The sequence below is a fragment of the Corvus brachyrhynchos genome, unplaced genomic scaffold (genome assembly GCF_000691975.1).
Source record: "Corvus brachyrhynchos isolate BGI_N302 unplaced genomic scaffold, ASM69197v1 scaffold116, whole genome shotgun sequence".
Taxonomy (NCBI): Eukaryota; Metazoa; Chordata; class Aves; order Passeriformes; family Corvidae; genus Corvus; species Corvus brachyrhynchos.
Window position 1 is genome coordinate 12,712,894 of NW_008240221.1, and position 15,215 is coordinate 12,728,108.

Here is a 15,215-nt window from a genome sequence, read left to right on the forward strand (position 1 = left end):
TAAATCTACATGCTGTGTAAGACACTACAGGAGACAGTGATGCAGCCTTTTTAGTAATTGAACATTTTCATATAAAAATTAAGCATTTCTGAAAATGTTGCAGGTTTCCATGGGATCCAGCTGGAGCAGAAAAGAGCTTGAAGCAATTTTCTTCCCCCCCCCCCCCTCTTCCCCTCTGTTTTCTTCTTTTTATTTAAAGGCTCTTTAGTTGTATTTTCTTTAGGTTTTATGTTGACTGTACACCTGCACCAGCTAGATTTGTTATTACTGCATGATTTTTAGCGTAATAGTGTTCCTCCAAGAACATCGTGACCTCAATCAAAGTAGACAATAGTCTCTCTGCTCCAGTCCAGGACAGCCATTAATAACAGCAGCTGTGGTCAACTTCACTGTAGGTCCAGTCCTTCAGAAGAAATGGTGAGGGTCCAGCCAACCTGAGGATGTAGCTATAGTGTAACCATGCCACAGATTTTACAGTTACAACACACAGAAAGTAGTGAAGAGAGCTTTCTACTCTCTCAGTGTCTGAGACCACAGAATGTCTCTGTATCGTAGGAGAAAAGAAGGTCATTGGGGTTCTTTGTTCAGAGATTATGTCACTCTGCTTGGTGGTCGCATTGGGATGCTTTTTTTGTAGGAGTGACCTCCACAGACTTCTGAACTGTCAGTTCCATCCCTTATGATTATCTCTTGTGTGGCTTTGAATATTAATGGCACAAAGCCATCCTTGTCTGCAGTGAGCACAATCCAAGAAGAGCCTACAAAAATTAAGCAAGAAAAAGAAAATGAGTGCACTGCTCTGGTTACGTAAATGTAGAAGCACATTTTTAAAAGTCAGCAAGCAGGCAGAGCACGGGTTCTTTTTGTGCATTAAACCCTTATTACACTAATGACATTAAGGTCTGACAATCCGTGCTCAACACACCTTTGTGCAAATGCAGTGAGGGGCTAAATGAAAGGTCTTGCAAGGTTTGAGGCATTTTGTCTCTTATTTAAATTAAGTTCAAACACAAGGTGCATCTTTTCTAATTCTAATGAACTGCAAGTATCTTCATCTTCTGAAAACTCAGCCAGCCTTTCCCTGCTGACTTTTGTTCTAGTGGCATCTAATTCTGTTCAGCCTTTTCACTCATCTGCTCTACCCAAATGATGAAGAGATTATAAAAACTGGAAATGTTGGCAACAAAAATGATTGTGCCGTACTTGTTCTAGAAGGGAGTAGGGGTCTCCATCTCCTTTACTGTAAAACCGTTTGGTATATTTTCAAATTCATGTAGAAAATAGAAGCAAATAGACCTTGAAGATGATTTACAAAAGATTATTTACAAAAGCTGCTACGGTAAAATTTCCTGTCTTTTAATTATTTATTGAATCTTCTCATAAAGAGAATGAACATAATATGGATGACATTTTTAATCCTTCTTTTTTTCTGAAAAAAAAAAAAAGAGACAAGATTTAAAAACTAAAATACATCAAAACCTTTTATGTTCTCTTTCTGTATTGCATAGAAGTTGAAAAGAAAACTCCCCCCACTTTGTTTTTTACTTTTCTTAGCAAATTTGCTTTAAAATGAAGCCTTTTTTTTTTTTTTTTTTTTGTGATTCGTCTGGCTTTCTTTTTGGCTGGATATTGCAGTTCTTATAGAAAAGAGTGAATTCTCTATTTGTCTTTTGCTTTTCAGTTTGACATGTTATGGAAAAAAAAAATCTGTGGCAACTAAAAAGCATTCTGGGAGCCCTTGTATGACACACTTTCCTTAGAACATGTCCTTAGATCCTGCCATTATTGATCAGGGGCATTAGCTGGGATATGAGGGAAAGAAAACCCTGGTAGGTTCTGTGTTGAGATTTTAAATTTTGGGATATAAAACTGTTTCTTAAACGGAATGTGAAAAAAAGAAACTGTAGAAAATCCAAATGAACCATCCTTAATTTTTTTCAGTCATAACAAAGCATGCTCCTGGGCAAGGTAAATACCCTCTTCTTAAACTACTTCAAAACCACTTTTCCAGGCTGGTTGTATGTTGTCATGTCACCATGTTACATCATAAGAAGATTGTCTTTCCAAACCATGAATCTTTTATCTTCTGCTCTTAATACTTTCTTTCTAAATCTGGACAGACTTCAGATTCTATGAGCAGTGGGCCTGAAAGTGGAAGTTCTACTGTCCAAATGGATATTACATACAGTTGTCAAATTGATGAAGCATACTCTTGTGTCAGACTCTTGGGACTTCCTATTTTCATCCATGGAAATGCTGGAAATTCTCAGTGTCATTGGTACCACTTGCTTTCAAGCATATCCCATGGAACATTTCAATGGAAAAGATTTGTGCAGAGTATAGTACCCTTTTACTGTGAACAATTATTATGATGATGATGTGCCAAAAAGAGAGACTCCTGTGTGCTGCTACCATGGCACTACACAACAGACTATATTTAGCTCAGGTAATGGTATTACAGTCCTGGGCTTAAAGTGCAAACAATGAGGCCGAGCTCATTGCTCTTTTAACTCTGATGATCTTAACAGCATTGCTGTGGGCATGAATTTAGCTTACAGTCATGAAGCTTTTCCCTCCAATCTATTAATGCTTAAGTGTTTACTCACAATAAAAAAAGCCAGGCTGTTATTATAATACAGGCATGCTCTTCATTACATCCCATTTAATTATATAGTATTAAATGATGGGAGTGATATTTTTAAACTTTGCATTTAATATTTATGTCTTGTATCAAAAGAAACTTTTAGGAATATAAGCAAGTACCAGCCAGAACTGCATAAACAGCTACACAACTACTTCTGCTCCAAACCTTATAATTTTGCAGAATTTTAGTGAGTTTTAGAAAGATTCTTGTTTCAGTTTTTCTTTTTGCTGTAAGCAAACAGGCTCAATATCAGAAAATCGGAGCAGAAAGAGGGATGCATTAGGATGATTGTGAGACATTATCTTTTTGATATCTCTGAAGTCTAATACATGAAACTGAGGAGAGGTGTTTTGCTAATTAAATATTCAACTATTCTATAGAGCTGAAAATAGGTTTTCTGAGTCCCCTTGTTTATTATGGGAATTTCTTTCCAAAATCAAGAGCTGGAAATACGGGCCAAAAATGGTCTCCTCCTTGCCCTGCAGCGCTGCATCATGTTGCTGCAGAAGCCTGCTGGGAAATAGCTCAGGCCTCAACAGCAGGTGGAGTGGATATATGCTTCCACTGCACTGCACAGTCAAGGAAGATTCCTGACAAAAATATGGAACCTGCATATCCTTGTCTTCTGCAACAGCCTCAGAAAGAGGATCATAGTAGACTGTGAAAAGCCACCAGAAGCATTATAAAGAAATGGCTAAAAAATGGCAGTGTTGCTGACAAGGTCTCACACAGAACAAGCAGGGACAAGGCAATTCAGAGACCAGTCTGGGGCCAGGGTTCCCCTTGTGGCTTCTGTCCTTACGAGTTGCTCAGTGGCGACTGGTAAAAATGCAAGACTGGCAAATAGGAACATTGAGCTTCATTTTTAATCTTACATTAAAATAATCCCAAATGCTACTTGATACATAAATATATATCATATTCTAAGAGCGAATTTTTCTCCAGCCTACACTCCATTGCCAGGTCTGAGACATTCCTGTAAGGATGGGGGAAGCAAAATGCCGAAAGGTCTCAAAGAAGCCATTCTACTTCCAGGCAACACAATGTACTGATTATTTTCTCAGCCTTCCTTTGCAGAGGCACCTAACATACTACTCTGCTAATAGGTAGTTCTGCAGGTAGTTACTTAGCATTTAAATGATTTCAAGAGACTCTGCTGTATTTCAGACAAGGGAAAACACACACTTGCCAAAAAATGTTAGTTAGCTCACTTTACTAAAGTCTGGGGTAATTATTCTACCACAAATGTCTCTTTTATGCTAAAAATCTCAGGTGAAACCAGATAGCAGAAATAAAAAGAACATACCATGTTTCATTTCAATAACAGGCAGATCAAACAGCTGCTGGACTAAACTCAAATGGATCTTGCCATCACAGAGGAGAACATCTTTCGTTTCTTCAGTAACTGATCCATTCGGAAAGCTTTTCTTCATATGCATGTATATAAAAGAAAAGATCTTGTTAATGGCTTAGACATTGAGCCTGAGTTATTATAACCATTCCTCTGCTCTTATTCCTTTAAGTTCTTTAGTTATTTTGCCTTTTCTTTGTCTGTCTTTCCTACAGTTTATAGATGACATCATCATGCAGGGCCATTCTAAGCACAATCTCACAGTTTCATGTGAGGAGGATGAAAATGCCTCTTTGGTTTTTGCTTTGTGAGTTACTGCAGCTCAAAGCTGCCTCAGCCCTGTATACGAACTGCCCTGGGGTGTGCATCTGTGCATCTGTTGGGCCTCCCTGCCTGAAGCCAGTTAAGTGGAAGGCAATACCTGGAATAACGTTGTTCCAGATGCTGCCAGAGTAAATGAGTACACTGCTCAGTTTCAGCAGTATGTGTGGGTGGGTTTGAGAGCCACTGGGCAGCTATTCCACCCTGGTAAAATAACCTCAGGGTTATTTTGGCACAGGAAGTATTGCAGAGAGACTGGACATAGCAACAGTCTCTCTGAAAAGCTGTCACAGCAAGGTAGCTTGGAAATCCTGTGACTTGCTTTGAGAGAGAGGGAATGTATGGATTTACAACCCTGGAATTTACTCTGATATTCACTGAAAGAACACACTTGAATATAAAGGTGGCTTGTTTGTGCTTCATGAAATTTAGGTGGCCCTGAGAATCAACATCTTTGTGTTTCATCATTCTGGTTACTACAAGGTGCATGGATACAAAATAGTTGAGCTGCTATCGTCATGAAGTGGATATATATGTGAATTTACATTTTCCTGTCTGCTATCATTTGAAAGTTCTTTTAACATTAAAAACTTTCCAATGACTCAATGTCATTATGAAATAGATGTGAATTAGACATCTTCTTCTAAATAATATTGCTATACTTTGTCCTGTGAATTTCATTTTGTTCTTTCCATGCCTTCTCCCTGTGTAGTTCCATGTGTTATGTTTTGCTTTGTTTCTTTTTCTTTGGCATCTTTATGTTTGCAATACTCCCCATTTTTACAAATTTGTTATGTGAATAAACAGTCTATTTATCCAATTTCCTAGACCCTTGTGTTTTGTACATTCAAAATGGATCCAAAGTAATATTTTAGAATGGGTTGAAAGGATCTCATCTATCCCAGCTCCTCTTCTAGTCCTACCCTGTGTCTACTTCATACACTTGAATCTTTCTTGCTAATGTAAAACTTACAGTTGAATGAATTCACAACTGCATCTTCTATTTGTGTGCACAGTAATCTAACCTTTGACTAAATAAATGTCTCTTGTAATGCTTGTCTTCATTTCTAATTGTGCTGTCTTTTGACAGTTGCTCTCTCAGTGAACGTGTGCTTCTTTGCTGTGTAACAACCTTTCTAAATAAATCCCTTTCACTTTTCTGTACACAGTATTTGTGCTGTCATGCAACCACACTGGATTCTGTAAATCAGAATATCTGTCTGTTGCAAACGTCTTTTTCCCCACTCTGGTATAAATTGCTCATGCAGATAGTCTATGGCTGATTGCTATTTATTTATTTATTATGATTGATTTTTTATGTAAGAAACATAAAAAAACCTTTCCATTAAAAACGTGAACTTTCCAACTTTCTAAGGTCTTCTTATCTTTTTCCACGTTCAAAACAAGCAGAAATTTGTTGCTGCATAATTAATAAAGGATATACCTAAGGAATGCATCAAGGAACTTTTATTTTCTTAGTCATAAACCTATAGCAACTTTTTTTTACAGCTGTAACCATATAAGAGAACTTCTTTGTAAGTTTTAGGTATTTCCAAATTATGTAGTACTAAATTCTGTTGAACCTAAACACACCTGAAACTCCATGGGCTGAATGTTTGGCAGTGAGCATGTGCTTTGCATAGGCATTGCGAAGATGCTCTGCCTGTGCAGGTATTTGTGCAAAGTTTTGTCATTGCTGCAGATTGTGGACTAGCACATCTAACAACTATTTAATTTTCCTGAGTTCAGTTTAAAATAGCAGAGTTTATTCAAACTGGAACTTCAATTAATGAATTATAGAAAAAAATGGACTGTAAATGAGACAGGCTCACTGCCTTGGTCCAAGTGGTCCATTTTTTCATGTAGATATGCTCCAACTCAGGAATTATCAGAAAATAATCCAGCTCTGTTTCTCTTGACTTGAAATCAGTTGAATGGAAATGTATACTCAGGATGAATTTGTTCTAGTTTGTTTCCTACTTAGCCTTGCACATTGTTACTGGAACAGCCACTGGAAATAGAAGACATTTTTGTATACACAAAACTGCACGACACCTATTTTTTATCCTAAACAGTTTTTCAAGTACAAACCTGAAAGATCAAGTCTTGGTTGCATCACTTGTGAGTGTTCATATGAACTACTTTCTTTGTCTTTGTAATATACTTCTGTTTATAATGATAAATTTTATCATCTTATACATTTATTTTTGACTTTTTACAAATTTTCTCAGGTCAAGAATCTTACTTTGTTATAATCTTCTAATTATTTAGCCTTTTTGTTTAATGTTTAGTTTAAGTGATGATAATGTGCCTTCTCTTTGAGGAATGTGTTCACACATGTCACATCACAGATTAACTGATTTAAGCCTGTACCTTCTTGTGAGGCAGGTAACTCTTAGTATCCCCTTTTTATGGATGATCATGCCATTACACAGGGAGCTTAAGAGATTTACTCAAGGTCATGGAAGTAATTTGTGACAGAGTTAGAGGTACAATTAAAAGCTTGCCTTAGTACTTCCCACTTTCATGCCTTAACCGAAAGTCAATTTTTCTAGCCAAATCTAGATTTAATCCACCTCTTCCCAAAATCCACATCTGTTTTTGCTATGTTGTTATTTATTTCTAGTAGGAGTTAGAGAATTTGAAATTTCTGGATTAAAATCCCATGTGTTAGTTGCTTTATCCTAGATCAAAGTTTATTGGTAGGCTAAGAACATGTTAATCATGGAAGAAACAAATTTTTTCAGATTAAGTTTCTTTAGCCAACTTCCTGCAGTATGTCAAGTCCAACTCTCCTTCAACAAAAATCCAATAAAAAGGAACGGTCAACTCAATAATTGTTTTCCTTTACCCGTGTCAGCCTGCCCCGGTCAGATTTTATAGCCTATAAAGGGTGTTCTGGGCAGCAGCCAGCCCATTGCAGCAGTGCCAAACTGTCTTTCAAAACCCACATTTTGGATTGCAAATATGTACGAGAAGAAAATAATTTACTAAGGCAAAAAGGATTCCTGGATGAGATGTTACACACCGTATGTCTGCACAATAAATGAGCATGCCTTCTCTCCCTTTTTTAACCCCACTGAGCAGTCTGCTGCAGCTGGTTCTGTCTCTTGACCTTTTCTTCATTCGTCTTGTATTTCCTAATGCACTGCCTACACTCGCCTGCATGCTGAGGTCATCTGAAGGAACTTCAATTCAACAACTGATGAAAAAGTGAAGTAAATGAGAATGTGCTACCAATCAGAATTGTTTTACTGACACTGGGTTAGCGATCAGTTGAAGTCTGATTGTGTCTTTCTTGCCCATGGATGTCTAGGAATGTAAAATGTTTTTCAGATGAGACCTGACAGCTGTGTGCCCAGTACTGCATTACGTGCTGAAGGATGTGCCTCACTGATGTGCCCACACACTGCCTTTGTTCTTTTCATAACAATATTGTAGTTTGGATTCACAGTCATCTTGTAGTCACTTAACATGTACAAGCTTTTCTCATCCTTGGTTGTTTCCAGCTCGTGAATATCCAGTTTAAAGCAGAAATTTCCTCTGTTAATCCTGAAATATATTACTATGCACTTTATATTAGTTCATTTAGTTCATTTCAATCCTATTTTTTTTTTAAATTCTAGATGTTAAATAATAGTAATCAATTTACAGGTGTGAAATCCTGATCCTTTACTGAAAATGTTACTGACTTTATGTCATATGCAGATTTTATAAGCATAACTCAGCAGATCATTAATGAAACTTTTAGATGAGCCTGAAAATCCATCATGAGAAAATCCACTAGTAATTTTTTTCCATTTTCTTCTGTATTATTATAACTATTACTATCTCCCTTGCAGCTAATTCCTTAACCATCTTATTTTTCTTCTATTAATCCCTATTCTCTGCTGTTGAACAAATTATTTCCCCAGTGGCTTGATTTCAACTACTGTACTGAATTACAGGTATTTTAAATATTCTTCATCTCCTTTGTGTTAATAATCTGGTCTTTTCTAAGGGAAAGGTATCAGGTTAGTACATGTATTGTACAGTGAATAGTGCTGTAGTTGCGGAGGATTCTGCTTTCATTCTTTTGATTTCAACTCTCTTGTGTTGTTGATTTCAACTCTCTGTGTTGTCCTCCTCTGGTGATTTCAAGTTTGATACCTTAGTACCCATTAGTCAGCCTGCTTTTACCTTGCCCCCCATATTCATTGTGCAAGATGAGAAAAATCTAGTAAATTAGCTAGATGTGGGGGTTCTGTGCCAGAAGACAATGAAAAGATACTTAAACAGCTAAGGAAGAGAGCATTGAAGAGGAAGGAGAATTACGATTTACATTCAGAGTACTGTGTCTCATCGAGCCTTGTGCAGCATTGCCACAGGTAGTGCTCATTAGGTTTGGCAGCTCACACTGCTCCCCTTCCCTGTCATTATTTCTGCTGTTGCTGTGATTCGTGCTTGCTTTTTGGTAGATTCTGTTTTTATTGTGGTGGAGATACTTGTATCTTTCCTTTCCTTATGTGGGACATTCCAATCGCAACCTTAATTAACCTGGCAGAGAAGCATAAGCCTGTAAAATGTTTACGCTGGAAGAGATCTGAGGTGCTCAGAGGTGCTTAAATCCCAGAGCAGTTTGCATTTATAGGGCACAGCAGCATTCCAGGTGACGTGATGCTGGGATTTCTCTCCTCTTGGCTCCCTGTTAATAGTTCTGCAACTACTGTTTCAGGTGTACTGTCATCTAAGATATACCTTTTGTGCTTGTGCTTCCATGATCTTTATGTATGATCTTTACTTTCTTTGTGCAGTATGAAAACTTGGCTTCATTTTTGACATTGCATGTTCCTTTCCTTTTGCGTCTGCGTACCCAACAAACAAATCATCTGCTCTAACAAAAGGAATTGTGTCTCCTCTACAAAGCATGCTTGTCTGCTATTGATCAGTTTCAGAACACTGTTGACAGAATTTGCTCATAACAAATTCCTCAACCTTTGCTCAAAATGTTATCCATGCATTAATCACACTTCCTCTTGACGACTGCAGGTCTTTCTTTTACAGTCATCCTAAATCTCTTCCTTCTAAATTTCAGGATAGCTGACTAGTTTCTTACTCCGGGGAGCAGTCATATCAGCTTCCTCTTCCATCATTTTCATGACTTAACTTTCTGTGGCTCAACCCGAGTCAAAATTGCCCTTTGGATTTCAGAAAGGTTCATGGTCTTATTACAGCTCATCATTGAAGCCTGGTCTTCGCTCATTTTATTGTGCCCCCCTTATATTCCCCTTCTTTACGTCATGTATTTCTATCAGAACTTTACTGCCATATGTTTGGATCCTTTCTGTTCATCTCCCAGATATGTGTAAAAAAAAGTTTGTTTATTTTATAGCTGACCTTGGCAATAAAGTTTCCCATAGTAAATTGCATGAAGGTACTATAAAAGTACAAATTGACTTGTATACAATTATTGGTGAGTGCTAAGAAAAGAAAATCATTGTGACTAATTACTGAAAAGATATTATTTCCTGTTTAATTATGCAATATATGCTCTCTCTGATATAAACTTTTGACATAATACTGCTTGTGAGCAAAATGTAGGAGTTTAAAGATATTCTTCAGATTAAGATGAATCTTATTCCTCCTGGAGAGGTTTGCCTAAATGACTTTAATTTGAGATCCAGATTGGCTTTATTTCCACTGTAATTAGCTTTTGAATGAGAGTAGTTTAAATATTCTGCAGCTGTTTCCTTTCTGGGGGAAAAGGATGATAAAAGTATCTTTTTACAAACTGAAACAGAAAAAAATCTGTGACAGATCCTCTTTTTTTTTTTTTTCTTTTTAAATAATATCTTCTTATTTCATTTGTCTGTCTGCCCTCCCACACTCCCCTGAATCACAAGCCTGTATGTGATGAAAGAGCAATAATATTTGCTTTTCAGGGTTGAATGATCAAGTTACCTCTGGTGGCTGAATGCTATTACACAAGTGATAGTGCAGTGACATTTCCAAAGTGTGAATGATCGTGGTTTTCTTCTATGGCTATGGGCTACAATGAATACAAATTCTGATAGCACTGCATAGATGTGACTTCAGAGGAGTGACAGGCAGGCTTGCACTAACAGGATAAACAAAGGTTTTGAAGACTATTAAGTGAGCAGGCATTATGAATTATTAAGTAATGTTTGTTTTCTTGTTTTAGTTTTCTAAGCAGAACAGGAAATACATATAAATATGTCAGTAATGCTTCTGCACAACAGTTTTCGTAATTGCTCATTAATTATTGCTACATTTTTACCTATTATATTTTAAATTTTCATTTTATTTTATAAATGCATAAATAGGGTTATGCAGTTCTGATCATTATATTCTTTAGTACCATATATTTCTCAATCAAGACTGAGCCTTTGCTGTGCTGGGGATTATACAGACACTTAAGAAGACATACACTTGGCACAAAGAGCTGGAAGATAATGGCCATATTATTGACTGGACTGCAGTGTTCCTAAAGCTGAGAATGTTTTCCACTGGCTGATATTTATATCATAAGGCAATAAAGCTATTTCCTGACTTTTTGCTCTGTGAACACAGAGTCTGGCTGAAACCCACAGCCCAGCTGGTCTCTGAGCTCACAGTGCACTAAACAGTTCCTGAAGGAGGAACAAGGTTCAGATGTCTGAATATAAACTAATCAAAACAACTATTTCTCTGAAAATTATTAGCTGCCTATGAAGCAAATATTTCCCTGTCTGTAGACCTTTTTGCCAAGTCTATTTTTCATTCTTTTTTGGCATCGTGCTGTGATCCTGTTAGATTTCAGTAGAGGGGCTGAACTATGGAAGGCATTAGTTGAGCCTTCCCCAGGAAAGCTGTGTGTGTGGGAAGGCATTAGTGGCACTTTTTCTGAGTCATTATAATGTGCTGCTAGCAGTGCTTGCTGCTGGCTTAATGTGAAACTAACCTGTTCAGATAAATAAGTCTTCCTTTCTAAACATAGTTTTTCTAGCAGTATTTTAGAAGCACTTAATTTTGTTGTTGTTGTTTCCAAAGAAAAATACAGCTTAACCAATTCTTACTTCTTGTGCAAGCAAACGTGCACAGTGACTTCAGAGATTAATATTTCGTGTCACAAATAAAACTTCTCTTGGGAAAGGTTAATCCAATTGAATCCTAGAAATAGGGCTGCTTGCTAAATAAATAAGTTGATGTATGGTAAGAAATCAAAATTAATTTGAACATACTGGAGAACAGAAGGGCTTGCTTCTTGGCCAATAAAATCCTAAATTATTTAAAATAGACATGTTGCTTTTTCACCAGAATTTGTATAACATGTTCAAGTTAAATTACTGACTAATTCAGATCAAAAGCTTTGCTTTTATCTAGAGAACTCAACATACCAGAATCTGCTTAAATGACAAGTAAACAATTGCTAAAAAGTAACGAACATGATTGAATTGAGTCACCATTCCCTTAATGTGTGTTTAAGGAGGGCTACTTAGATGTCTGTATGGATTCCTTTAAAATAAAAGGAAGTAAAATTTTTTGAGAAATAAACACTTTGGCATCATCACAATGCACTATATTATTTTGACATAATGCTGCTTATGTTGCAGTAGATAAGAATGCATTTATAATTGGCATCTACATCCTGAAAGGGAAACCAGTTTTATCACTACCATCAGCATATTCAAAAATCTGATCAGTATAATGTTAGTATTCCTGTGAATAATATTGAGAATAATAGATAGAAATATTTACCCAACCTACATTCCTTCGTTGAAATTCTTATTGAAGCCAGTAGGAAATTTACCAAAAACAAAGGTAGATAGGAAAATGGTTTGACATTCTTATACTTATTTAATGAAATCATAATTAGATATTGATGGATTTTTTTTGTTGTTGTTTGAGGGTTTTTCTTCAGAAAATTTTAAGTGGTCATACGTTTTACAAATTGTGTATGTCCGATTCTGCAGAGAATAGTGTTGAGAAACCAAAGTAGAAATAAGCCAAATTAATGTCATGTCCATTTAAATTTTCCATAAATTGAGATTCAATACTTCGTTTCAGTCTTTCTGTGAGTCTGGTATCTTCAGACTCTGGATTTGAGCTCAGGTTTAAATTTATTACATTTCTGGTGAGCTACTGTAGCCCCATATTCATCAGTTTATCTCTTACTAAACTAAACTAAAATACAAGCTTTTTGTAGAATAACAGCTCTGGCTCTGTTCTCTCTGACAGATGCACACAAAATCAGCCAGTGTCCAAGACAATTGTGCATGATCAAAGAACAAACAGACAAATCTCCCATGTGAAGTATCCTATAAGCTACCCATATTATCCTGAGTTACTGTTCCAATGACAAATTATAATTCCATTTTAGATTAAGCTTGATGCCAAATCTAGGTTACATTTCTCATGGGTTGATAAGAATAAACTGCATCCTCTTGATTTGAAGCTAAATAAATACAAGATTGTTTAAAATTTTGGTTCCTATCACAATATTTCTAAGCTGACAAGATGTTACCTGGTAAGTGACATGCACAACAGGCGGTTCCTGGGAGCACGGGTAGGCTAAAGATATCCTCCTCCCGTTCCTAGCAAAGTCTGTTATTTCAGAAAGACTCAGCTGTAACTCATTGAAACTGCCACAAAGTCTCTCTAAATTTCTAGATATGTGACTCATTCCCCTTTCACTTGGCAAATTGTTGTTTTTAGGATAATTTGATGTTTCTTGGATCACATTGAACTGCACTTTAGGGGATGTTGGTCTGCTGGAAATCCTGCTAGGTGATCCAAAACCACGAAGAGACACTGAGCGATTTGTAGGTTCAGCATCCAATGTTTCCAAGGCCACCGAAGAGTCACCTGGGAGCCTTTTTTCATCCAGGTCACTCACACTTGATGAAGAGCTCTGCTCATAACTAGGGCTCTTTACTTCTTCAATGAGTCTTCTTCTGCCACTCGGAGATTGAATAACTGTTCTTCTTGGTATTAACAACTCCCTGCTTTGAGGTTGGTCTTCTGTGGCAAGATTCTCAAAGAATTTTCTTTTTCCAGGTATATTAATAGAGGATTCAAAATTATAAAACATATTCTGCTTAGTTTCAGGCAATGCTGAAGAGTTTTCTTCCAGCATCAATTCTTTAACCATAAGACGTATTATATACCTGTCTGAACTTGAAGATGGAATGAGATTAGGCTCAGGGAACCTCTGCTTGCCAATCAGAATCAATAAGAGCTTATCTGTTAAAAAGCATAGGCCCTTTGGTCTTTCATTTTTTTCCAGCTGGATTTGTTGAATGTGAGGCATACAGGAAGAGGTAACTGAATACACCAAAACAATATTAGAGGTATTAGAGGCTACTGCCACAATCTGAGCTCTAAGGTCAAAAGCCATTATATCAGGAACCAGAATACCTGGGATCGTGACTTTTCTGGTGGTCGTTACCTTCCTCTCAAAAGTCACCAAGATCAAGTGAGAAGAATCTTGACCATTTGCTGCTGCAGAGTCTTTGCGTTTCAGAGTAATGAGAGGACTGGGATCAGACCGACGGTGGTTTGCAAGGATATGGGTTAAATCCACAGGACCTGATGAAGAAGAGGCAAGTGAATCAACACCTGATCTATCTGAATCTATGGACTTTCTTCGTGTGTCCATGGAGTATTCCTCATCACCAAGCACCAGAGCAGCGTGTGAGATTAAAGAACCAGCTTCTGTACCAGAGGGCACATCAAATGCAATGCCGGCATTGAAACCACAGATATTATCTAAAGGAAGCTCAGTAGCTACAGCAATTTGGAAATCCAGTGTGGCTTCTATAGCACAGATATAACCTCCCACATCAAAAACTGGGCAAAAGGAGCAGATATTTAGAGTTTTCTGAGCATTATCCCATATGTAGGAGTGCAGAGCACTGCCTATAGCAACTACTAAACGATTACCATCCTTAGTCCAGCAAGCACAGTGGATGAGTCCGCTGCTTTTGATCTCTGCCTTAACCCGTGTATTGTCAGTACGGACAGCATGCAAGACTGAAGCATCTCGTTTTGTAAGCACAGCCAAGACCTCCTTCTTTGGATGCCAGACACAGCCCTGAGAAAGCAGTGGAAATGGCTCACCAACTTCACAAGTCTGAGAAATCAAGGGCTTTTTCTCCTCTGCACTGCTGTACACCAGCTGCCAAATGCTTACGTGCTTTTTGTGCTGAACAGCGAGCAGAGCTGGGGTGTCTGTAGAGCAACATGGGCCCCAGTAAAGCCCATGAACATGTTCAAATTGACCAACAATGCTGGAGTCTCCAAACTTCAGCTCTCCATTTTGATAGTATAAGGTAGTCAGTATCACTTGCTTCCCATCCGTCCAGGCGATTCCGTGCACAGGGTGGATAGCTTGATATAAAGCATTGAGGCCGGTTCTCAGCAGCTTTGCCTTTCCCAGATCCATCTTTTTAAGCTTTCTTTCTAATAGTGGTTGTTCCAAAGTAGAGAATCCATGGAATTCACTTGCAGATCACCATGAGAAAATTTTTTTCTCATGTCTCCTGTCCCTTCCTTTCCAGCATCAAGCTGTTTTTTCTGCTGATAATCCAACAGTCTATATTGTGAACTCCTCAGTAGGCCCGCAGCTGCTCTTCTAAGTATAAATCCATGTCAAAGCTGCTTTGGCTATGTCTTTTCCTGGGAGGAGTTATCATCTTCATGTGATTGCTAGCAAGGTTTAACCAATTACTGTGCATTTTCGTAGAGGGCTATTTTTAACTCTTTGGTGCTGGGAATATATTTAAAAATAACACTAATACCTTGACCTTCAGTGAATGAAGGTCTTTACCAAAGAGAGAAATCATGCAACAATATACTGGTAAGCCTAAGTATTAAGCTACAGCCTGAAATAATGACCTGACACTTCTTTCAGCCAGCCTT

The 15,215-nt window shown here is 37.5% G+C and overlaps 1 protein-coding gene across 1 annotated transcript; it reads right to left on the reverse strand.

The window, feature by feature from the left end:
* Positions 1–231: 231 nt before the first annotated feature.
* WDCP (WD repeat and coiled coil containing) lies at positions 232–14,945 on the reverse strand. The gene is made up of 3 exons (XM_008641812.2): positions 12,820–14,945; positions 3,951–4,071; positions 232–758 (listed from the first exon to the last, which is right to left on the reverse strand). The coding sequence occupies exons 1-3, from the start codon at positions 14,737–14,739 to the stop codon at positions 592–594; spliced, it is 2,208 nt and encodes a 735-aa protein (XP_008640034.1). The 5' UTR covers positions 14,740–14,945; the 3' UTR covers positions 232–591.
* Positions 14,946–15,215: the final 270 nt, after the last annotated feature.